Source organism: Bos taurus, chromosome 18 (genome assembly GCF_002263795.3).
Source record: "Bos taurus isolate L1 Dominette 01449 registration number 42190680 breed Hereford chromosome 18, ARS-UCD2.0, whole genome shotgun sequence".
Classification (NCBI taxonomy): Eukaryota; Metazoa; Chordata; class Mammalia; order Artiodactyla; family Bovidae; genus Bos; species Bos taurus.
Genome location: NC_037345.1, coordinates 55902102 through 55925494, shown reverse-complemented (window position 1 = coordinate 55925494; position 23393 = coordinate 55902102). Strand labels below are relative to the sequence as shown.

The window sequence follows — 23393 nt, the reverse complement described above, 5'->3', positions numbered from 1 at the left end:
AGAGACCAGACCTGAATACACTTCCTGCTTGCATTCAGGTTCTTAGGACCTGTGTGTCTTGCCCTATTTTCCGTATCTCTGTAGCCGTCCAAAAAATGCCCTTTTATCCTAAGTTAGTGTGAGTGGGTTCCTTGCATCAAAAAGAATCTTCAAAGAGGACTTCTTCCCTGGTGGTACAGTGGATAGGAATCTGCCTGCCAATGCAGGGGACACGGGTTCAATCCCTGGTCCAGGAAGATTCCACATGGCCCGGAGCAAATAAAGCCCATGCACCAAACTACTGAGCCTGTGAGCCACAGCTGAAGCTCATTTGTGAGCTTAGAGCCTGTGCTCCGCAACAAGAGAAGCCACCGCAGTGAGAAGCCTGTGTGCCGCAACAGAGAATAGCCTTTGCTCACTGCAACTAAAGAAAGCCTGCATGTAGTAACTGAAGACCCAGCACAACCAAAAATAAATATACATAATTTTTAAAAAATTAAAAAAAAAAAACACTGTATGAAAACATAAGAGAATATTTTTTTAAAAAAAAAGGAATTCTCAAAACAGTAGTATGCTGGAGTGGCTCATAGGAGCTGACTGTTAAAAAATTCAGGAGTCGTCAGCCAGCGGTTCAATCATTTGGAACTTAAGATTGACACAGTAGATTTCACACCATGGACATTGGCCAAAGTTACTCACCAGGGATTTTATTTTATTCCAGAAAGCCACTGTATTTTACTATTCTTTTTGGAGTATAATTGCTTTTGTGTGTGTGTTTGCAGTTTACTTTACACCAGCACATCACAGATTTTGAGGCAAGGCATACTTAGAGAAAGCCAGGGAGCAGGAGCCACTGGATGGAAAAGACGAGAAGAGACAAGAGTCCCTAGAGCCCTGTCCAAAGCTTCTGCGTCCCCTTTATCTGTTTCACAAGCACTGCGTTGTCCTGGAGCCAGCCCACAGGGCTGCTGAGTCTCTGAATGAAATGGCCTCAATAGGCCAGAAGTTGCTATTTCCTCCCATCCTCCCCTCAGAAGCACAGCCAAGATTGGTCAGAGTTTATTGGAGGGCACGGGAACCATACTAAGGCAAGTTCCAGATGTCTGGCGTCAGTTGGGGTCCATGTCTTCTCTGTCCGAGATGGAGTGGGAGTGCTGGGCAATCAGTCCCCCATGGGCAGCCATAGGGCCTTGGTCCGTGCTGCCCGCCGCCCCAGCTCCGGGCCTGCCCCCTCAGCCTCCTGATCCCAGGCCCGTGGGCAGCCTCTGTTCACCCACACCGGCTTGAGGTTTCCTGCTGAGGCCCACTCCACAAACTGGGAGCCCTGGTGTGGGGAGAGGCAGAGAGGCATGGTCAGCATATCTACTGGCTTGGTTGCTAAGCACATGCTTCCTTGGCAACAAGGGCTATTACAGAAGACAGGCTTGACCCTTGACCTAGGCTCTGTGGCTAGAAAGTTCAGCTCCCAGCAAGCAAACCTTCCAGATGCTGAGAGAAACAAGGCTGACCTTTATGGCTGTGGAACTTTCTCTCCGTAACAGCCCACACTCAAAAGGATGGGGCCAGCGGTAACTGTTGACGAGGAGTTTCCATCTGTTACTATCAGGAGACCAAGAGGGTGGACTGTAGGCTTCTGACTCTGCTGCTAGGGTGTGGTCCTTAGCAATGGGTTGTCCAATGAGAGTAGGTCTTTGGGCTGGGCATCAGGCCCTTGTTGTTAAGGAGATCCTCTTCCTTAGTAACAGGGGCTCTAAAGGGGCAGGACCTCAGAACCTAGCTGCCAAGAAGTTTCTCCCCTTTAGCAATGGGAACTCTAAGGGGGTGCAGCCAGGATCCCAGAAAAGGTAGAGTTTGTTGGTGAAGTTTAAGACACTGGAGATGGCAAAACAAAAAGTACCTGGGCAGATCCGAAATACCACAGGGCCTGGATGTCCTGGTGCAAGGCGAGGCAGCGGGTTAGGTGGTCCCGGTCTCCTGTCACCACATTCACGAGGCCCGCTGGCAGTAAGGTGGCCATCTCCTAGCGGATGGGAGAATGGGTCATCCAGGGCTGGGAGGAAGGGAGTCAGAGACACTGGGGGCAGTCGGGAGGGTGAGCAGTGAGCATCTAGGGAGTGGCCATGGGGGTCGTGGCAGGAATGACTGGGGTCAGGACTGGGGTCATGACTGATAAAGGCTCACAGTCTGGAGAGAACCATCACTGGGACCACAAGGACTGAAGGCTCAGGTACCAGGATGTGGGTTACATGGTTACCAAGGGGGGTGGGGTGAGATCTGAGCTCCTGCAAGCCATGGGACATCTTTCATCCCCTCTGCTGCTCCCCAGGCTGCTGGGAGCAGCGGCAGGCAGGCGCGCAACTGTACCTGGCAGACCTCCAAGGCAGGGATGGGACAGGCCCCACTGGGCACCAAGACCACAGTGTTGCCGTGGGCCAGGGCAGGGGCCAGTAGAGACACGAAGGCAAGCAGGGGCCACTCGTCCGGGCACACAATCGCGAGCACGCCCAGCGGCTCCCGCAGCCGAAGCACGGGGCCTCTCAGCTCTGCGACCTGCAGGGACGGGAAGGAGGTCAAGGGCAGAGCAGGGGAGCTGACTACCCTCCTCCAACCTTCTCTATCACTGGCCCATTTTCTCCTCTCACCCCCAGTTTGCTTCTCCATGACAATTCCAATCATCATAATGTAGACATTCACATCAGCTGTGTGACCTTGGGTGAATTACTTAACCTCTCTGTGCCTCAGTCACTCACCTTTAAAATGAGTATAATAATAGTGCCTACCTCAGAGATTTGCTGTTAGGATAGAATGAGTTAACATGTGTGCTGCTAAGTCACTTCAGTCGTGTCCGACTCTGTGCGACGCCATAGATGGCAGCCCACCAGGCTCCCCCATCCCTGGGATTCTCCAGGCAAGAACACTGGAGTGACTTCACTTTCAATGGCAACACTGGAGTGGGTTGCCATTTCCTTCTCCAATGCATGAAAGTGAAAAGTGAAAGTGAAGTCGCTCAGTTGTATCCGACTCTTAGTGACCCCATGGACTGCAGCCCACCAGGCTCCTCCGTCCATGGGGTTTTCCAGGCAAGAGTACTGGAGTGGGGTGCCGTTGCCTTCTCCGGTTAACATGTGTACAGATCTCAAAACCTGGCCTATGGGCTTGTTTGCATGTGTGTGTGTGTGTATGTGTTTTAAGGTTTTCCTGACTATATTAATAATTGACTATCACTAAACGGCACACACTTTTATTTTTCTGGCTCCACCACCTCGAGGCATGTGGGATCTGAGTTCCCCAACCAGGGATCAAACCCGCACCCTCTGCATTGGAAGCAGGACGCCTTAACCGTTGGACCGCCAGGGAATTCACCTAAACTGCACACACTTTAAAGAGCACAATTTGATGAGTTCTGATATATGTATATACCCACAAAACCAACAACCACAATCAAGATAATGAGCGTCACCCCCCAAATTTCCTTGTACCCCTAGATAACCCTTCCTTCCTGCCTCTACTTGAACCCTCTGCCTCTGTCCTCAGACAACCAGTGATCTGCTTTCTCTTTATAAATGAGTGTGTGTTTTCTAGGATTTTCTAGATATAGAATCATACAGTCTGTACTCTCTTATCTGGCTTCTTTCATTCAGCATAACCATTTTAAGCTTCACACATGCTGTAACTTGTTCCTTCCTGAGTGTGAGTAGGACCCCATTGCATGGATGCCTTAAAAAAAGATTTTTTTTTTTAAATCTTTTAATTGCGTCACATGGCATGTGGGATCTTAGTTCCCTGAAAGGGATCAAACATGCACCTCCTGCATTGGAAGCCCAGGGTCTTCACCACTGGACCACTAGGGAAGTCCTTATGGTATGGATGGACCACAATTTCTTTCTCTGTTCACCTACGGGGGACATTTGGACTCCTCTTTTGGTTTACTGTGGGTAACACTGCTATACATATTTGTGCATAAGTCTTTGTATGGATACATGTGTTTATTTTTCTTGGGATAAAACCTAGAAATTGCATTTAGATAAATACCTAGGAATCATGTTTAAAGTATATTTAATTTTTTAAGAAAGTGCCAAACTGTTTCCCAAAGGAGTTGTCCCATAGATGGTCCCACCAGCAGGCTCCAGAGAGCCACTGGACCTCCAGTCTGGCTCTTTGCGGACCCCTTGCTCTGACCCCACTCCAGACTGCCTGCTCTGTCTGCCGGCCCACAGACCCCTCTCACCTGCAGGGCGCAGCCTTGGGCCTGGACCCGGGCCCCCCAGGCCCGAAGCCGCTTCACGCTCAGCTCCACCTCCGCCTTGGCGACCTTGAGCTCCACGCCGTGCCTCTCCAGCCTTGAGACCAGGTTGGGCTCTCGGCGTTGCAGCGCAGCCGCCAGGGCCCACAGCAGGGCCGCTCTGGCCGCTGGGGACTGGCTCATCCAGCTGTGGGCGGACGCGACCGTGCACACTGGGGGTTGGCTTCCTCATCCTGGCTCTTCCCAGTGCCCCACCTCTGTTCACAGGCCCTAGCCTGTTGATCCAGGCCCCACTGCCCGTCTGCCCAGGGAGGAAAGTGAGGGGCTGGAAACATCCTGTCAGCTCTGAGAGTTCAGATTCCGCATCCTGGAGTCCAGCCCTGGGGTTTCAGACCCTGTCCTCTAACACCCCATGACCCCTGGCCTATCTCAAGCAATGCACCCCGCCTCCCCCTTCCGACTTACCCGGGGGCGGCCTGGTGAGCTGCCTCCACAGCACCGCGGATATCCTTGGCTCCGCCCTCAGCCACGTAGCCCTGGAGACTGCCTTGTGAATCCCGGATGGGCCTGGAACTCCTGGCTCCAGGAGCCTGGAAACGGCCCCCCACAAAGAGCCCATAGGGGGGTGCTGGGCTGCAGGAGGATGAGGGGTGGGGATGGGTCAGGGCCGCCCCTGCCCAGAACCCACCCTCACCCCTCCCTGGATGGACCACTCCGGCTCCCACGAGCCTCTGCAGGACCCCGCACTCCTGGCCCCGTGAATCTCTGGGGGAGCACAGAACTTAATTGAGCGGAACTGAGACTCTTGTCAGGCCTGGCAGCTGGGGGTGAGGCTGTTAAGACTCAGAAAGCAATTCTCAGCGGGACTCAGGGACCCCCTCCTCCATGGCCCTAAAGACCCTCCCTTCAGTCCAGGGAGGATCCCCTCTTCCCCTCTTCCCCTCCACCCTCCACAAATTCTGGGAGTTGTAGTCCCTACACTAGCTCACCCTGTTTCAGGTCCAGCTGGTAGGGTTGAAGGAAGAGCAAGGCCAAAGGCGTCATAGTTGAGAGTCTTGGACAGGTAGGGAATCCAGGCAGGGGTCCCCGAAGGCCGCAGATACTCGTACAGACCCTGGGAGAGGGGCAGTGTCAAGAGGCCGTGAGATGGGCACAAGGTAGATGAAGGGGTGGTGCCATGCAGGGAGGTGGTTACTCACATCTTGCCCCCCATGCCAAGAAGACCCGCTCTCCTTGCAGCCACCCATGGGTACTGCAGGGTCCCTGAGGCCATGGGCATTGATCCAGACCGTGCCCACCTGGAGCCTGTGGGAAGCAGGAGACATCAGAGAGAAACGTAGAAAGTTGGGGGGGTGGTGAGTCAGAGAGGTGAGGATGGGATGATGGGAGAGACCCACAGAGGGGGAAGACATGGAGACGGAAGCTGGGGCCTCCCAGCAGACCCCCTGTGTGCCCCAGCAGGCGTCCACTGACCCGTAGGCTAGCTCCAGGGCCTGCCCCAGTCTCTCACTCCACACGCTGGCACTTCCTCCACGGGGCGTCCCGTTGGCCACAGCCAGGGCCTCCTTGGCTGTGCGGAAGGGGGAGGCCACCACCAGAGGCCATGGCACCTGGAGGGGGTGACAGAGGGGCTCAGAGGGCCTGGCTGGTCCCTCCCTCCAACACCCCATGACACCTTAGGGGTCCACAGCTAGCAGCCCCCAGACCCAGTCCAAATGGCCATCCCGGCGACCTCTGTGTGCTGCTGCTGCCCATGCCCAGCAGAAGATGGGTGGACGGAGTAGGGCCTTTGGGACCTAAAGGGCTCACCTCTGCCTGGGTACATGGGGAGGCTGGAGGCAGATCAGAGACCAAAGTCGGGGGGAAGAATGGGCTGTCTGAGGGCTCACTGCCAGCCTGGAAGACCTGGGAGAAAGAGGAAAAGACCTGCCAGTCCCTTCTGGTTCTTCCTCCCCAGGGAACCAGGACTCAGACCCCCAGCCCCTCTTCCCTCAGACCCAGGGGTCCAGGCCCCCGGCCCCTCCTCCCCCAGGCCCAGGAGTGAGCTCTCAGGCCCCTCCTCCTCCGGAACTCCAGAGTCTGTACCCCAGCTCACCTGTGCACCTTGGCTCTGGGCCTCGCTCACGTAGCGCTGCGCCAGGTCACGGGCGGCAGCCCCCCGGGCTCCCATGTCCACGGCCCCGTCTAGCCCGTGGCCGCAGCGCAGCCGCCCCATCCGCTCCTGGAGCCGCCTCATCGTCTCATCCCACACAGCCTCCTGGATGAGGAGCCTGAGGCCCCCCTGTTAGGAGAAGGGAGGTGTCAGAGTGGACTAACTCAGGGCCCACGTGGATGGGCCACAGACCCACAGAGGGCCAAGATGGGGGGACATCATGTAAAGGTCAGAGGAGGGTCTGGTCGAAGAGGCCAAGGACCCTGGAGACTCCCTGAGGCTCCAAACCCTAGGCAGGATGTGGAGTTACAGAAAGCTGGTGACGCAGAGTGAACAGAGAGCTTAGAAATCTAGGACGTGGACACTTAGAAAAAGGAAGAGTCCTAAAGAACAATAGCGGCTTCCCAGGTAGCTCAGTGGTAAGGAACCCGTCTGCCAGTGCAGGAGACACAAGAGACATGAGTTCGATTCCTGGGTTGGGAAGATCCCCTCGAGGAAGAAATGGCAACCTACTCCAATATTTTTGCCTGGGAAACCTCATGGACAGAAGAGCCTGACGGGCTACAGTCCATCGTGTCGCAAAGATCTGGACACGACTCAGCGACTAAAGTAACAATGAAAGATAGACACAGAGCCCCCTCATCTGCAGGACCGGGAGAGGCAGGAACGTGGAGACTCAGAAGCTTGAGGGGCGATGTCTGGCACAAGCGATGGTGTAAAGATAGAAGAGTCTGGAGCCATAAAGAACTGAAAATTAAAATGAAAGAAGACAGGCGGCCCCAAGCTCTGGTGACGGACATGCCCAGCCCCCAGGATGGGGGGCCCACGGGCGCAGGAGTCTCACCGGGCTGCGGTCAGACCAGGCTGCATCCACGATACCCTCCACGGCCGAGTCCACATCCGCCACTTCCGTCAGCAGCAGCAGCGACTCAGCCCCCAATGCCAGTCCCAGCTCGGGAACCCAGCCTGCCAGGGTCCGCCGTAGGGCGCGTCCTTCCTAGGGGTGTCGCACAGCCTTCAGCAGGGGGCGGAGCATGCTGGCCCCTCCCCAGCCATGGCCCCGCCCCCCCGCCTCCAAGATACCTCGATGGCTCCGCAGAAGGCCACCTTCTGGACTCCAGGTTGGGCAGCCAGAACAGGCCCCAGGGAGGCAGGGCCGCTGATCACATTGAGGATTCCTGGGAATGGGCCTAGCTCCCCTGCCAGCTGGGCCAGGAGGAGGGGCGTCGGGGAGGCTGGGGGCACCAGGACCACCACAGTGCAGCCTGGGGGAAGTAGGTAGTTCAAGACCGAGGAGTCCAGACTCCCAACCCCTCCTCCCTCAGACCCAGGATCCAGACCCCCCAGCCCCTCCTCCCTCAGACCCAGGAGTCCAGACCCCCAGCCCCTCCTCCCTCAGACCCAGGATCCAGGGCCCCAGCCCCTCCTCCCCAGACCCAGGATCCAGGGCCCCAGCCCCTCCTCCCTCAGACCCGGGATCCAGACCCCACCGACCACTTACCCACAGCCAGTGCAGGGCAAATCCTCCACATCATGTCCAGGAAGGGGAAGGTGGGGGACAGGATGAGACCAATCACTCCTGCAGGAACAGAGGAGACTGGGCACAGGCCCCGGGGGGAGGGCGAGGGCGGTGGGGGCTAGGGGCTGGAACTCCTGCGGCTCACCCATGGGCTCCCAGCCTGCCAGCGCCTCCTCCTGGGTGTGCGCCTGGACTGCGTGGTACTGGAGCAGCTGCTGGGCCAGGGGCACATCCCTGTCTCGAACTTCTCGAACGGCCCGTCCAGTAACCAGGGACTCCAGGGTCCACAGCAGCCGCTGGTGCTTCTGGATCACCTTGGCCAGCCTGTGGAGCAGGCAGCAGGGAATGCCCATTTCCCACCGCCCCTTGGCCAGGTAGAGTCTTGGAACACAGGCTGTGTCCCTGAACTATAGTTCCCAGGAGCCCTTGGGGCATCCCCACACTATTTACCAGGGGTGGAGGGCACCAAAGGTTTATGAGAAATGTAATCTGGGAAATACTCAAAACCTCAGGTTGCTGTGTAAAGATCTTGGCCACCTCCCCCAAAGGTGCCAGGAAATGAAAGCTTAACCTCGAATCTCAGTTGTTCTTTGGGGAAATGGCATCTTTGTCTCTAACTTCCCCAAGAGTGTTTTGGAGTGGGACTTCTCTGGTGGTCCAGTGGTTAAGGCTCTGCACTCCCAGTGCAGGGGGCCCAGATTCAATCCCTGATTAAGGAACCAGGTCCCATATGCCGCAACTAAGAGTTTGCATGACACAACTAAAGATCCCACATGCCCTGGTGGCTCTGTGGTAAAGCATCAGTTTGCAATGCAGGAGCTGCAGGAGACGTGGGTTCAGTCCCTGGGTGGGGAAGATCCCCTGGAGGAGGGCATGGCAACCCACTCCAGTATTCTTCCCTGGGAGAATCCCATGGACAGAGGAGCCTGGCAGGCAACAGTCCATAGGGTCACAAAGAGCTGGACACGACGGAAGCAACTTAGCACACACTCATCATGCTACAACTAAAACCCGACACATCCAAATAAATAAATATTTAAAAAACCCAAAAAACGGTTTTGGGGGCTTCACCAGCCCCAAGGAGCTGTTGAGAAATTGTGCCCTGAAGAGTCCCAAGGATATTCAGGGAATCAGGCTTTGTCATTACAAATCTCAGCAAACAGTGGGAAATGGATGTTTCAGCTGCTCAAAGGCAAGCTGGGAACATGAGCCTGAGCTGCCAATGAATTCAGTGTGATGTTGGGGAAGAGTCTTTGTTCTCAAATCCGTCTCCATCCCCTGGGGTCCACACCTCGAGTGCATCACCTGGTCAAATGTTGGGCCCGAATCGCTCCGGGTTGCGTGCTCCAGTTCTCCAATGAGGCTCTGGCAGCCTCCACAGCTGCTGCCACATCCTCGCTCTGAGCCTGCAGGCAACTGGCCAAGTTCTCTCCTAGGGAGATGAATGGGGGGACCCAGTTGGAAGGTGGGGGGAGCCTTTGTCAGAACTGGAGGGGGCTGACATTTCTGGAGCCCAGGAGTAGCCCAAGGCAGTAAAGCTGGTCCCCCGCCCCACTCTGGGTCTCAGTTTTATCATCTGACAAATGGAGATAAATCTACATAGGTCTGCCCACAGGCAAGGATGGGATTTTATGAGACAGCAACTTCAAAAGTGTCCACAGGGGCTTAGGACCATAGCTAGGAAGACTGTTATCAAAGGGAGCCAGAAATCTCAGCCTTCTTCTCCCACCAGCTGCTCCCTGCCCTCAGGGCCGTGAGCAAAGGGACTGGTGTGTTGTTGGTGGGGACACTTGGGGCCATAGATACCTCTCCCTCCCACGTCTGGGGGACATCATATACCTGTGATGGGATCCTGGCAAGGCACTGAACTCCTGTGTTCCGGTTTTAACCACTGTCCATTAACATAGTGACCCAAGTGCCGGTCCTGGGTGTCCAACCAGGCCTGGGGGAGGTGGAAACAGTTAGGAAAGGGATCTGAGAGGTGGCTGGGGGAGCTGGACCCCTACCCAGAGTCCTCTGGGAGAGGAATATCTGCCCCCTTTACCTCATCAGTTATTTTCCTGTGTAGGAAGAAAATACATATAAATATATATGTGTGATAAATCACTCAGTCTTTGTGACCCCACAGATCATAGCCTGCCAGGCTCCTCTGTCCATGTGATTCCCTAGGCAAGAATACTGGAATGGGTTGCCGTGACCTTCTCCAGGGGATCATCCCAAGCCAGGGATCGAACCTGCATCTCTTATATCTCCTGCATTGGCAGACAGGTTCCTTACCACTTTAAAACATTAAATTCACCATTTTTAAATTCTGTTTTTTTAAGTTGATATGTTGTATTTTCACTTTTATTCAGCTCAAGCTTTTTTTTTTTTTTGATATGATATTCCATTGTCTGGAGTGATGGCATTTGGTTTATCTACTCATCAGTTGATAGCCATTTGGGTTATTTTCTGCCTTTTGGCTATTGTGAATAGTACTGCTGTGAACATTCATGTACAAGTCTTTGAATACCTGTGTACTTCTTTTGGGTATATGTACCCCAGAGCTGCTGGATCATATAGCAATGTTCAGAGTAACTTATGCAGGAAACATCAAACTGTTTACTATAGCAACCACTTTACATTTCCCACCAGCAGTGTATGAAGGATGTCCTATTGACTTCTACACATGGAGAATGTGAACAAAGCATTAATAAAACTTTTTCTTCTCCATGGAGAAATGACCTTCTTGAATAGAAATGACTAGAACTTCCCTGGTGGTCCAGTGGTTAAGCATCTGCATTTCTAATATGGGTTTGCTCCCTAGTCAGGGAACTAAGATCCCGATGCAGCTAAAAAGAAAAAAAAAAAAAAGAAATGATTTCCCTGGAAATCTGATAAAATTAGTTATATTTCTAGACAACATTGACCCTTGACTGATCCACTACACCTGGACTGGGAAAACTGGGAATAGACCATAAAAATCCAGTGGGAGACATCACTTTGCCAGCAAAAGTCGAATAGTCAGAGCTATACGGAAGTCAAAGTCAAAGCTTTCCAGCAGTCACATGCGGATGAGAGAGTTGGACCATAAAGAAGATTGGGTGCCAAAGATCACTCCTTGCAAACCAGTCGCTCCTAAAGGAAAGCAATCCAGAAGAATTGATGCTGAAGTTCCAATACTTTGGCCACCTCATGTGAAAAGCCGACTCACTGGAAAAGATCCTGATGCCGGGAGAGCGAGGGCAACAGAAGAAGGGGGCAGCAGAGGGTGAGATGATTAGACAGCATCACCAACTCAATGGACATGAGTTTGAGCAAGGGTCACAAAGAGTCAGACACAACTTAGCAACGGGACAACAAGGACAACAACAACAATCGAGCGTTGCTGGAGTGCTCCGCATTCTTATGCTGGACACGTCCCTTGCCAGGACCCTGGAAGCAATGTCTAATGACTGTACCACTGCTACAGGGTCTCTTTGGGAGGTGGGACTTTTAAGCCAGGTGGCTTCCACATCTTCCTGTGTGAGGGCACTCTTAGCCTGGATCTTATAATACTCGGGCCTTGGCTAGCCCATCTGGAAGATGGGGATAATCAGTCCCTCCCTATGTCACAGGTCAGTGGTGAGAATTAAATGGATCACTATGTGTCATATGCTCAGAAGGGCACTTACTTAAGACTTTCTATTAATTTTACTGCATTTCACCATCTCTGCTCCCTGTTTCTTTCTCTCCCTGGTCCTGTCTTCCCCAAATGCTTGCTAAATCTAAGATATCCTTCCTACTTTTTTCTTTCTGCAGACTGTTTTCTCTTTGCATCCCCAATGCCTCAGTCTCCTGATTTTCTCTTACTCTACCAGGTAGGCCTTCTCATTTTGTTTACTTTTTTTTATAATTAATAAGATTTAAAAAATTCTTTACTTGGCTGCACTGGGTCTCAGTTGTGGTAAGTGGGATCTTCTATCTTTATTTGGCATGCAGGATCTTTAGTTGTAGCATGTGGGATCTAGTTCCCTGACCAAGGATTGAACCCACACCCCCTGCATTGGAAGCACAGAAGCTTAGCCACTGGACCACCAGGAAAGTCCTCGTTTTTCTCTTCTTTAAAAAATATTATTATTCTTATTTATTTATTTTTTGTCATCCCATGCAGCATGCCAGGCTTAGTTCCCCGACCAGGGATTGCACCCACAGCCCCTGTGGTGGAAACACAAAGTCTTAACCATGGGACCACCAGGGAAATGCCCTCATTTCTCTTTAAACAATTTTTAAGTAAAGTAAAAATTCAGAAGTTCCAAATTCAAAGGCCCCCATGGAAAGTCACATTTTGGAAAAAGCTGGGGATGTGTGAACATGAGTTGGACACTAGACAATATTAAAGAATGACTGTTCATGTTGCTAATGTGAAAATGGCCTGGTGGTTATGTTGCAAAATGAGTCCTTATCTGTTAGGAATGAAGATTCAAATATTTATGAGAAGTTAACAGGTCATCGGGTTTTAAATCACTCCAGGAAAAAAAAGAGAAAACAAAGAGCTACAACACTGGATGACTGTTGACATTGAGTGATGGGTGAATTAGAGTTCATAATTTAAGTCCTCTGTGAAAGTTTGCAAAATTCCACCCCCAAAGAAAAACAAAACCTGGAAAGAATGTTCCACAAGGTCCTGGCAGGCCATGCTGGGGTGAGAAAAGGCCACTGGTAGAGACTAAGAACTCAGGACTTGTCTAAAAAGACGGTTAGCTATTGGATCCAGATGGTATTTGTCAGGGAATGTGAGCCAAAGGTTGCCAAACTTTGGAATTTTATTTTCAAGAGAAGCTGGAATCCCGGATGTTTACTTGAAATTAGTTGTCCACTAATGCACATTTTAAAAAAATAAAGTTCAGGCCAAAGAAAACATGTTAGCTGGTTGAATCTGGTCCACAGATTGTAAGGTTGAGCTGCAGGGCAGCAGGGGGGTGGTGGTGAGAGTTGTGGGGGCCCATGGACTCTGGAATCCAGGGTTCAGGTTCAAATCTCAGTTTGACATTTAAGCTGTGTTGACCATCAGCCTATTACTTACCTCTTTAAGCCTCTGTGTGCTATCACTAAATGACAATAATCCCCTTTCACAACTGTTTTGGGGATTAAATGATATCATGCTGCGCACAGGGCTTTCCCTGGTGGTTCAGTCGGTAAAGAATCCGCCTGCAATGTGGGAGACCTGGGTTCGATCCCTGGGTTGGGAAGACCCCCTAGAGGAGGCATGGCAACCCACTCCAGTATTCTTGCCTGGAGAATCCCCATGGACAGAGGAGCCTGGTGGGCTGTAGTCCATGGGGTCGCAGAGTTGAACACAACTGAGTGACTAAGCACTTGCTAAGCACAGAGGCTGGAACATAGAAAGCACCCAACAAATATAAGCAATTTATTGAGTATTATGCCATTATTACTATTTCAGGATAGTCTATCTCTAACCAACCTCCAAGTGTGGGAATTCTCTGTATTCCATCCCAGATCCACTTATTTGAGTCTACACTGTGGCGTGCTCAGTCACTTCAGTCATGTCCGACTCTTTGCAACTCTATGCCCTGTAGCCCACCAGGCTCCTCTGTCCATGGGATTTTCCAGGCAAGAATACTGGAGTGTGTTGCCATTTCCTCCTCCAGAGATCTTCCTGACCCAGGGATCAAACCCATGTCTCCTGCACTGCACGCAGATTCTTAACCGCTGAGCCACCGGGGAAGCCCTGCACTACATTTCTAAATAATCTTATCATTCCCACTGTTCAATTCTCTTTCTTCTGTGAGCTCCCTGTCTCCAGATCTGAGGCCCAGGCACAGGCAGTATCTGACTCCTGCACATGACCCAAGGCTGTCCCCAGGTCCCTCTCATCATAGCTATGTGATAACCAAGCCCAACCTTTCTGCGACCCTACTCTTCCTGGGTGAGGTGGGAGGACAAGGACAGGGCCAGACACGAGGCATTGTCCTTGCCCTCTCAGTATCTCAAACCCTGTTCCTCCTGCATCTCTGCCTCATCCCCTCCTCCCCATCTCTACAGCCCACACCAGGCTCTGGTCTTATCTTCTTCCACGTATGTGAACCACTGTTCTAACCTCTTCCTCTTTCCCTCCAGAGAAGCCCAAGCTTCTCACACGTGGGTGCCAGAGGGCCCTATGAGATCAGGATGGCTCCGTGGGGGATTCTGAGGGACCTGTATAGAAAATTTGAGGCACTCTACTGATACAGAAGGAATAGGCTACCCACTCCAGTATTCTTGGGTTTCTGTTGTGAGTCAGCTGGTAAAGAATCCGCCTGCAATGCGGGAGAGAGACCCGGGTTCGATCTTTGGGCTGGGAAGAATCCCCTGGAGAAAGGAAAGGCTACCCACTCCAGTATTCTAGCCTGGAGAATTCCATGGGCTGTATAGTCCATGGGGTCGCAGAGTCGGATATGACTGAGCGACTTTCACTACTTATACAGGGAACCCCAAGAGCGTTCTGGGGGACTCTTGAGGGATCACTGGAGCCCCACGAGATTATTTTGCGGGGTCGAAGGTAATTATAGGAAGTTCTGATATATCCTGGGGTTCTGAGAGTTCCTGAGACTATAGAAACTTCACAAGTATTGAAGTGATGGCTAAGGAATTCCGGGGACTCTTTGGAGGTCTCCAGATGGTCAAAGGAGACCTCCTCCTGGAATTCTAGGACCCCGGGAGCCACAGGATGTTCTGAGGAATCACAGGAAATCTACCCAGGCTCTGAGCGCCCTCAGAATTCTGAGCGCCACAGGAATTCTGAGTCCGCGGGGATCACAGGAGGTTCTGAGGGGACCCTGAAAAACGACAGGACCCACTGGACGGATTCTGAAGACTCGGAGAAGCGGTACACTGAGTCTTTGGGCGTGGAACAGAACAGGCACGAAGACTCGCGAGAACAGACTAACCGGCAAAGACACAACAACCGTCAAAGGCCAAGGGAACGCCCTCCAGCCTGGATCCTGAGAAGCAGCGGGAGCCGAGGGGGCGGAGCTGCTGAGCTGCCGCGGTGGATCACGGGAGTCCGCGCGCAAAACTGGGCCCTGAAGACCGCGAAGGGGGATAGGCAGCGCGGATCCAGGCAAGCCCTCACCAGTGCGCATGCGTGGCTCTCCGGTGCCGGTCCGTATTCCAGTGTCGTGAAGATCTCGCAGGCCCGCGATGCTGTCCGCGTCGCAGCCATCACTCTCTCAGACCTTTTTCCACGGACTGCGGGGCTCTCTGCCCGAAGGAACCTGGAGGTCCGAAGGGCAGCACCGCCCCCTCTAGCCCAAAGGGCGGAGCTACAGGACACAGGGCGTAACTCCGCCTTAGCACCCGGTTACTCCGCTTATAGGTCTGTGCGTGGGAAGTGGTTTGAAGCATGCGCAGTGCTCAAAGGCGGAGGAATGAAAATGTGTGTGCTAAGTCACTTCAGTCGTGTCCGACTCTTTGCGATCACATGGACAGTAGCCCGCCAGGGTCCTCTGTTCATGGGGTTCTCCTGGCAAGAATACAAGAGTGGGTTGCCATGCCCTCCTCTAGGGGATCTTTCCAACCCAGGGATCGAACCCCTGTCTCCTGCGGCTCCTGCATTGCAGACTGATTCTTTACCGCTGAGCCAGCGGGGAAGCCCAGAACGAAAATATGGGTGCCTTCAAATAGTTCCGAGGCCTTCAGATTTAGAAGAGTGGCCGAATTGGTGTCTTCCCATCACCTTGTTCATATTGGAGATCGAAAGTGTGGTTTTAGTTCGAAATACCTTTACTTGAGAATCGAATCTACCTCTTGAGGACGAGGTGATTGAGATCAGACAGGAGTCTTTTAGGATGGACACCGAGGTAAAGGGGCTTCCCTGGTGGCTCAGACGGTAAAGAATCCACCTGCAATGCAGGAGACACAGGTTCGATCCCTGGGTCAGGAAGATCCCCTGGAGAAGTGAATGGCAACCCACTCCTGTGTTCTTGCCTGGAGAATTCCATGGACAGAGGAGCCTGGCGGGTTACAGCCCATGGGATCACAAAGAGTTGGCCACAACTGAGCGACTTTCACTTCATTGAGGTTAAGGCTTTAAAAGTGTGCTAGCTTTGCCCAGTAATCTGGCCGGGTGTGGCTGCGGGAAGGGGCGGAAGTGTAGCTTCTGTGGCTGGCGGGAAGGGGCGGAAGTGTGGCTTTAAACCACACAGGAAGTGTGTCATTTCGTGACTACCAATATTTAGTTTTGATTGGTTGAGATAGTGGCGTGGCTACAGACTTAGACTGGATTGGTCTGTGATTAGGAATGCGGTTGTAGGATTGGTGAATGAGCTTTGCGGTAGTAGGAAGTGTGGCTTACCAGAGTTCTTTGTTACGCAGAGACCGGAAGAGGGGTTGTTATTAACATATTCGGCACTTAGTCTAGAGATACTGGCTCCCGAGAGGTTTGACGCAGTATCTGGTCTGAGTGAAATTAGTCTCAGGCCAGGTTCGCAGATCTTCATACAGAATTGTGGGTGTCGGGAGTCGGTTGAGGGCCGGGAAGCAGGCCTCAGAGTTCGGTTCCCGGTGAAGGTTCCCCCACGTCGGGGTTGCTGAGGACGCCTAGGTCTGTTGCAGGGCCATGGCCGACTCGAAGATGCTGGTGCCGGAGCTGAACGATGCAGAGACCATGGGCGCTGAGACGTCGCGTTTCGAGGAGCTGCTGCTGCAGGTGAAGACTGAATGGACTCCTGGGCCCCAGGGGATTCAGGGGATTTTTTTTTTTTTTTTTTTTCTTTTTTTCTTTTTTGGTGGGGTGTGGTTTGTGAACGTGTGCGCGCGCGCTAAGAAAGGGGACGACAGTTCCCAGCATGCACTGGGGAGGCAACAGGGCCTATGGGAGTTGTAGTTGTTTAAATTTGCTACTCTTTGGATGAAATGGGAGTAAGATTGGGGTTGTTCTTCAGGTTCCTCAAAGTAGGAAGGGGACATAGTATGTCTTAGGCCCTGCCTGGCTCATATAGGTAAACAGTACTCACTGAACCCTTGAGGAACAAATGAGGGGGTTCTGAGAGCACAAATGCCAAACCTGGAAATTGTGTTTCTTTACACAGGCCTCCAAGGAGCTCCAGCAAGCCCAGACAAGCAGACCCGAATCCACACAGATACAGCCTCAACCTGGTGAGAAAGACAGAAACCCAAGGAGAGAGGGATAGAGTCCCAGAGAGAGCTGGGGACAGGGAGCATAGGGAGAGGAGGGGGGAAGGAGACACAGTAGTGGGGTATAGAGGCCTAGGGTGGCGAGAGTGAACAGAGACCCAGAGAAAGCAGGGAGGTTACTGAGATCCAAAGAGGGGAGAGGGGTAAATTAGGAGATTGAGATGGACATATATATATTACTATATGGTGGCTCAGCCGGTAAAGAATCCGGCTGCATTGCAGGAGACCTGGATTTGATCCCTGGGTTGGGAAGATCCCCTGGAGAAGGGAATGGCAACCCACTCCAGTATTCTTGCCTGGAGAGTTCCATGGACAGAGGAGCCAGGCAGGCTACAGTCCATGGGGTTGGAAAGAGTCAGACACGACTGAGTTACTAACACACACATATATAAAATAGATAACTAGGGGCTTCCCTGGCGGTCCAGTGGTTAAGATTCCAAGCTTCCACTGCAGAGGGCTCAGGTTCAATCCCTGGTTAGGGAACCAAGACCCCACATGCTACTGCTACTGCTGCTGCTAAGTCGCTTCAGTCATGTCCAACTCTGTGCGACCCCATAGACGGCAGCCCACCAGGCTCCCCCGTCCCTGGGATTCTCCAGGCAAGAACACTGGAGTGGGTTGCCATTTCCTTCTCCAGTGCATGAAAGTGGAAAGTGAAAGTGAAGTCGCTCAGTCGTGTCCGATTCTTAGCGACCCCATGGACTGCAGCCTACCAGGCTCCTCCGTCCATGGGATTCTCCAGGCAAAAGTACTGGAGTGGGGTGCCATTGCCTTCTCTGCCGCATGCTACTAAGAGTGGCCAAAAAGTAAAAAAAAAAAAAACAACAACAACAACACCCAAAACCTAATAGGGACCTCCTGTGTAACACAGGGAACTCTACTCAGTACTCTGTAATGACCTGTATGGGAAGAGAATCTAAAACAGAGTGAGTATGTATATATGTAGAACTGACTTGCTTTGCGGTGTAGCAGAAAGTAACACAACTATACTCCAATAAAACTTTTAAAAAGAGATAGAGGGAATGGGTGACTCGGGGGCCAGAGATTCAAAGAGAATCAGAAATCCCAAGGAAGAGACCCAGAAAGTGGAGGACTAATACTCAAGGAGGGGGAACAGATCAAAAGAAGGATGGACACTGAGACCCACACAGAGACAGATGGTCAAGGACAAACCCATTGCCACCAGGTTTCTGCATCAAGACCAACTCAGCTGAAGGGAAGGTTTTCATCAACATCTGTCACTCTCCCTCCATCCCTCCACCGGCTGACTTGACTGAGGATGAGCTGCTTCAAATGCTGGAGGAAGACCAGGCCGGGTTTCGCATCCCCATGAGTCTGGGAGAGCCACATGCGGAACTGGATGCAAGTCAGTGCCTTGAGAAGACCCAGGAATCTACCCCCCACCCCCACCCCCATGATCCTTTCTTCCCTAGGACCAAAGATTCCAGGACCCGGGATCACCCTCCCTCAGAACCTAGAAACTTGTTCCCCCGCGCCCCCAACCCCCTATCTAATCCTTTTCCCCAAGGCATATCTCTAACCTCCTGCTGCTGCTAGGTCGCCTCAGTCGTGTCCGACTCTGTGCGACCCCATAGACGGCAGCCCAATAGGCTCCCCTGTCCCTGGGATTCTCCAGGCAAGAACACTGGAGTGGGTTGCCATTTCCTTCTCCAATGCATGAAAGTGAAAAGTGAAAGTGAAGTCGCTCAGTCGTGTCCGACTCTTTGCGACCCCATGGACTGCAGCCTACCAGGCTCCTCCGTCCGTGGGATTTTCCAGGCAAGAGTACTGGAGTGGGGTGCCATCGCCTTCTCCCTCTAACCTCCTGGATATCCACAATCTCACTGGGAAGTCCTGGTTCTACTCAACTGGCCAGGCTGGCAGTTCTCCGTGCCTCACCCCAGGAGATAGTGGGGCTGAGCAGGTGCTCATTAGCTGATCTGACTCTAGTCCTTGGCGAGCTCTTACTCACCCCTGTTTTCTTCTGCACCCTTCTCCCCTGTCTCTATGTCTCTGCCTTGTCTCGTCTCTGTTGAGTTTCTGTCTCTCTATCCTTGTTTTTTCAATTCACATATGTCCCCATCAAGCCTTTGGGATGATGCCTTGGCCAGTGCCTTGGGGAGTAGGCACTTATCAAAACCCAGAACCTGCCCTTGAAAAACCTCTCAGTCTTGGATGAGGGCAAAGGAGACAGATGCGATTTCAATATGGTGTGATTCTGTGCTGGGCTGGAGGGGGTTCTTCACTCCCACTAAAGGATCAGGGAAGGCTTCCTGGAGGAGGACACATTGGATATAAGAGTGGAAGGAATCAGAGCAGTTCATCAGGCCAAGGTAGAGAAGAGGGTCTTAGGCAGAGAGGAGAGAGGGGTCCAGAGGCCAGAGAAATGATTCAATTGGTCAGTGAACAGTAGTGATGGGAGGAAATTTACAGGGACGAAGTGCGGGAGAAGTGAAATTCTCTGCAGCTGGAAGGGAGCTAACCACGCAGGGCCTCCAGCGCCAGGCTGAAGAACTCAGCCTTCTCCCATTGGCGCTGGGGAGCCCTGGGAGGACTGTGAACTGGGGAGGGTGAACAGGGTGAGCTCTGGGACTTGGTGGGAAAGGGCCAGAGGGGAAGAGACTGGAGACGAGGCGGTGGGTATGAGTCCAACTGGCAAGTTTGGTGTCTTTGACTTCCTAATTGTCTCTGGGTTTCTCTGGGTCTGTGGCTGCTTTCCTTGATTGTGTTTTCCTTAACTCTGCCTGGGCCTTGGGGTTCCCACCGAGGGCTGGGGGTCTCACCCCCTTTTCTCCCTGCAGAAGGCCAGGGTTGTACCGCCTACGACGTAGCTGTCAACAGCGACTTCTTCCGGAGGATGCAGGTTGGGGGCGGGGCTGCGGGGGAGGCCTGGGCCGGGGCCTCTCCCTCCACCTCTTCAGCGTCCCGCATGTCTTCCCTCTCTTCACCCCTAGAACAGCGATTTCTTGCGAGAGCTCGTGATCACCATCGCCAGGGAGGGCCTTGAGGACAAATACGGCCTGCAGCTGAATCCAGGTGAGGGGGTGGGGCCAGGGCCACCGGGAGGAGCCAGGCCCAGTGCAGTTCGGGGGCAGCTCCCGCGTGAAGTGGGACTAGTGTGGGCAGGGATTATACTAGCCTCTGGGCTGTAGGGGGCTTCCCAGGTGGCTCAGCGGTAAAGAATCCACCTACACTGCAGGAGACGCAGGAGACAGGGGTTCCATCCCGGGCTCGGGGAAATCCCCTGGAGGAGGGCATGGCATCCCGCCCCCGTATTCTTACCTGGAAAATTCCATGGACAGAGGAGCCTGGCACATTACAGCCCACGGGGTCGCAGAGAGTTGGGCATGACTGAAGAGACAGCGCATGCACTCTGGGCTGTAGAGTTCGGGGAGAGGGCTCTGGGAGGAGAGGGAAAGAGGCCCAGGATTTCAGAGAAGGGCGGGGTCTGAAGAACCCGAAGGGGCGGAGCTATCGCAGACAGGCTTTCTAAAGTCTAGCTTTCGGGTGTGGTCAGACGCCTGGCCTCCTAGGCAGAGGGCAGAGCCTCTCCTGTGAGGCTCTCCCAGCACAGGACCCTCTTCCCCTGCGGAGAAAGAACGGAAGGAAACCTGGACTCATGTGACCTCTGACCCTGTGCTCCTTCCCCTCAGAGTGGCGCATACTGAAGAACAGACCTTTCCTGGGCTCCATCTCCCAGCAAAATATCCGCTCCCAGCAGCGTCCTCGGATCCAGGAGCTGGGGAACCTACACACGCCCAGCTCCCCGAGACCTGAGGCAGGGTGAGCATTCAACGGGGCCCCTATCTCCTGTCTCCCCGACATTCTTTGTAATATCTCGCTCCATACTTCGGGACGGGGTCCTGGGGCTCTGGGAACACAGAAGGAAGCGAAGTGGAATTTCACCTGGGAAGGTGTCTTGAGGCCCCAGGACTGGGAGGGAGAAAGAGAGGCAATAGTCCTGGCCAAGTCCTGGCGGCTCTCCTGAATTCTGGGTCTTGTTCCTCCCCAGCCCTGAGAAGCCTCACCTGAGCCTTTGGCTGGAGGCCCCTGACCTCCTCTTGGCTGAAATCGACCTCCCCAAACTGGTGAGCGCATCCCCTGAGGTCTGGGGTCTTGGACAGGGAGTGATGGGAGAGATTGCAACAAATGTTGCTAGACCAGTGTGAGCCTGGCTAGTGCTGCCCCCTGAGCCCAGCTGCCTTCTCTGTTCCCCGGGGTCCTTAGGCCCACTTCCGGTGCTGTCCTTACAGTGCTCAGACCTGTATTACTGTGTCCCACCTTTTTCCGGGGCATCCCTGGTGGCTCAGATGGTAAAGAGCCTGCCAGCAATGTGGGAGACCCAGATTAAATCCCAGGGTTGGGAAGATCTCCTGGAGAAGGAAATGGCAAGCCGCTCCAGTATCCTTGCCTGGAAAATTCCATGGACCGAGGAGCCTGGTGGGCTACAGTCCATGGGGTCTCAAAGAGTGGAGCACGACAGTGACTAACACTTTGAGTTTCACCTTTTTCCTGGGAGATTAGACTCTTTTAATATGGTACCCCAACACGTGAGGCTTCTCTCTCTGGTCTGTGTTCTGATCATCCTGCTGCTGGGAAGGGAAGGGTGGGCTGATTCTCGCACACCTCCAGGATGGTGCTCTGGGGCTGTCGCTGGAAGTTGGGGAGAATCGCCTGGTGATGGGGGGCCCCCAGCAGCTGTACCATCTGGATACCTACATCCCCCTGCGGATCAACTGTGATGAGAGCAAGGCAGCCTTCCATCAGAAGAGAAAGGTACCTGGGGGCTGGGGGTTTGGGGAAGCTAGGAACCCTGGGAGGCCTAGACTCTTGGATCTGAGGGAAGAGGGGGCAGGGGGCTGGACCCCTGGGCTCTGAATCCTCTCTCTGTTTTCTCTTCTCAGCAACTGATGGTGGCCATGCCCCTTCTGTCAGTGCCTTCTTGACCGGATGTCTTCCTATGCTTCTGTGTTGAGGGGAGAGGCTGGTGGCTTCTCTAAAACTGAAATAAAAGATGTTTGCCTTTGTCTTGTGTGTGGCTAGGAGTACATGGGGAATGGGAGGGAAGATGGACATTGGGCTGGAGTCCCGTAGAGGTCACTGCCCCAGCTCAGGCCTCGTCCTCTTCCCCGGATGTTCTCCCTGGCCTCCTGACCTCTTGTCTTACCCCTTGTTTGTCCCCAACAAGGTCTCAGGGCTGACCTTGCCCGGCTCCTGTTCACGGCCCCTCCTTGGCTCTCCAGCACCCCTGGGAGAAGGTCCAAGCCCCTCCGCCGAGCACTCAAGGCTCTGTGCTATCCGGTCCCCTTCACACTCCATTTTGTCTCTTCCAGTCACTCAGGCTAGTCACGGTGAACCACACTGATTTTTTGCACCTTTCTGTAGTTCCCCTTCGTAGGATCCTTTTCTCGAGTACACCTACCCAGATCTACTCCAGTACATCTCGTTTGCCCTCACAGGGCTCATCTGACTTTCCACCCACACCTTGCCCCCACCCTCCCAATTTTCCTTTTTAGTGCGCTTTCCCTGGAAGGCCTTTCAATTCTTCAGGTTTTCTCTGATTTTCCCTGGTTTCCTCCTCTGGTGGTCCCCAGTACTCAGTGTTACTCTCATTAGTGCGATGTACCCTATAGTGTGACAATGCCTGACTCGCAGTTGTTCACTCCCTAAGTCTGTCCAACTGTTTTTGACCCCATGGGCTGCCAGGCTCCTTTGTCCTCCATTATCTCCTGGAGTTTGTTCACATTCATGTCCATTGAGTCGGTGATGCTATCTAACCATCTCATCTTTTGCTGCTCCCTTCTCATTTTGCCGCAATCTTTCCCAGCATCAGGGTCTTTTCCAATGAGTCGGATGGTCACAACAAGTGGCTAAAATATTGGAGCTTCAGCTTCAGCATTAGTAGGAACTATTTGTTCAGTTAATGAATGATTGCCAACATCCTCTTCTTCCATAGTGAATCCTAGGAGGATAGATAAATGCAGGAGCCTCAGTGGTAGATGTTGAAAGAACAGCCAGGTGGCCAATGTGGCTGAAAATGAATGAACTGAGTGGTGAGAAAGTCAAATGTTTTGGGGATGACATTGAATAGGATCCCTTGGTCCTCAGGAGTGAATTTGGGCTTCGTGTCCAACAGAGGGCGCAAAGCAACTTCAATCCATTGTCTCAGAGAACTACAACTCCCAGCAGCCCTTTGAGTATGCAGTCATTCAGAAGAAAACGGTGAAGTCCAGCGGCCGCTGGGACTTGTAGTTTGCAAAGGAACCCTCCGTGGGAGGCTGAAGAACTCGTTCCCGGGTCCCGAAAATGTGGGGCTGGGTCCTCTCTGCCTTCCGCGGTCTCCA

At 53.1% G+C, this 23393-nt stretch overlaps 2 protein-coding genes across 4 annotated transcripts; one reads left to right on the top strand and one right to left on the bottom strand.

Annotated features, from left to right (window-relative positions):
• Window positions 1-665: 665 nt before the first annotated feature.
• Window positions 666-15121, bottom strand: ALDH16A1 (aldehyde dehydrogenase 16 family member A1). The gene is given in 17 exon segments (NM_001101869.1): window positions 666-1303; window positions 1877-1999; window positions 2344-2529; window positions 4208-4409; window positions 4688-4855; window positions 5212-5336; window positions 5422-5527; window positions 5696-5832; window positions 6032-6127; window positions 6318-6503; window positions 7219-7371; window positions 7458-7639; window positions 7876-7953; window positions 8039-8217; window positions 9199-9325; window positions 9733-9835; window positions 14987-15121. Coding segments are annotated over 17 exon segments (2403 nt in total). The 5' UTR covers window positions 15077-15121; the 3' UTR covers window positions 666-1141.
• On the top strand, window positions 14957-22076 carry PIH1D1 (PIH1 domain containing 1). Of its 3 annotated transcripts, XM_005219227.5 has the most exons (10): window positions 14957-15229; window positions 16468-16561; window positions 16944-17010; window positions 18236-18415; window positions 19851-19912; window positions 20004-20085; window positions 20703-20832; window positions 21062-21137; window positions 21682-21825; window positions 21954-22076. In XM_005219227.5, exons 2-10 carry the CDS (start codon window positions 16472-16474, stop codon window positions 21993-21995), a joined length of 873 nt encoding a protein of 290 aa, XP_005219284.2. In that variant the 5' UTR covers window positions 14957-15229; window positions 16468-16471; the 3' UTR covers window positions 21996-22076. The 3 variants fall into 3 exon arrangements, with proteins under 3 accessions (XP_005219284.2, NP_001068863.1, XP_024833847.1); NM_001075395.1 differs by lacking the exon at window positions 14957-15229 and having other exon boundaries at window positions 16263-16561; XM_024978079.2 differs by lacking the exons at window positions 14957-15229; window positions 21954-22076 and having other exon boundaries at window positions 21650-21737.
• The last annotated feature ends 1317 nt before the right edge of the window (window positions 22077-23393 follow it).

What these genes read in the sequence shown, in the direction of transcription:
- PIH1D1 (XM_005219227.5), top strand. Translation starts at nt 16,472, where the DNA reads ATGGCCGACTCGAAGATGCTGGTGCCGGAGCTGAACGATGCAGAGACC. An exon ending in ACAGATACAGCCTCAACCTG is followed by an intron (nt 17,011 to 18,235) that starts GTGAGAAAGACA and finishes CATTGCCACCAG; the next exon opens with GTTTCTGCATCAAGACCAAC. An exon ending in AAATCGACCTCCCCAAACTG is followed by an intron (nt 21,138 to 21,681) that starts GTGAGCGCATCC and finishes GCACACCTCCAG; the next exon opens with GATGGTGCTCTGGGGCTGTC.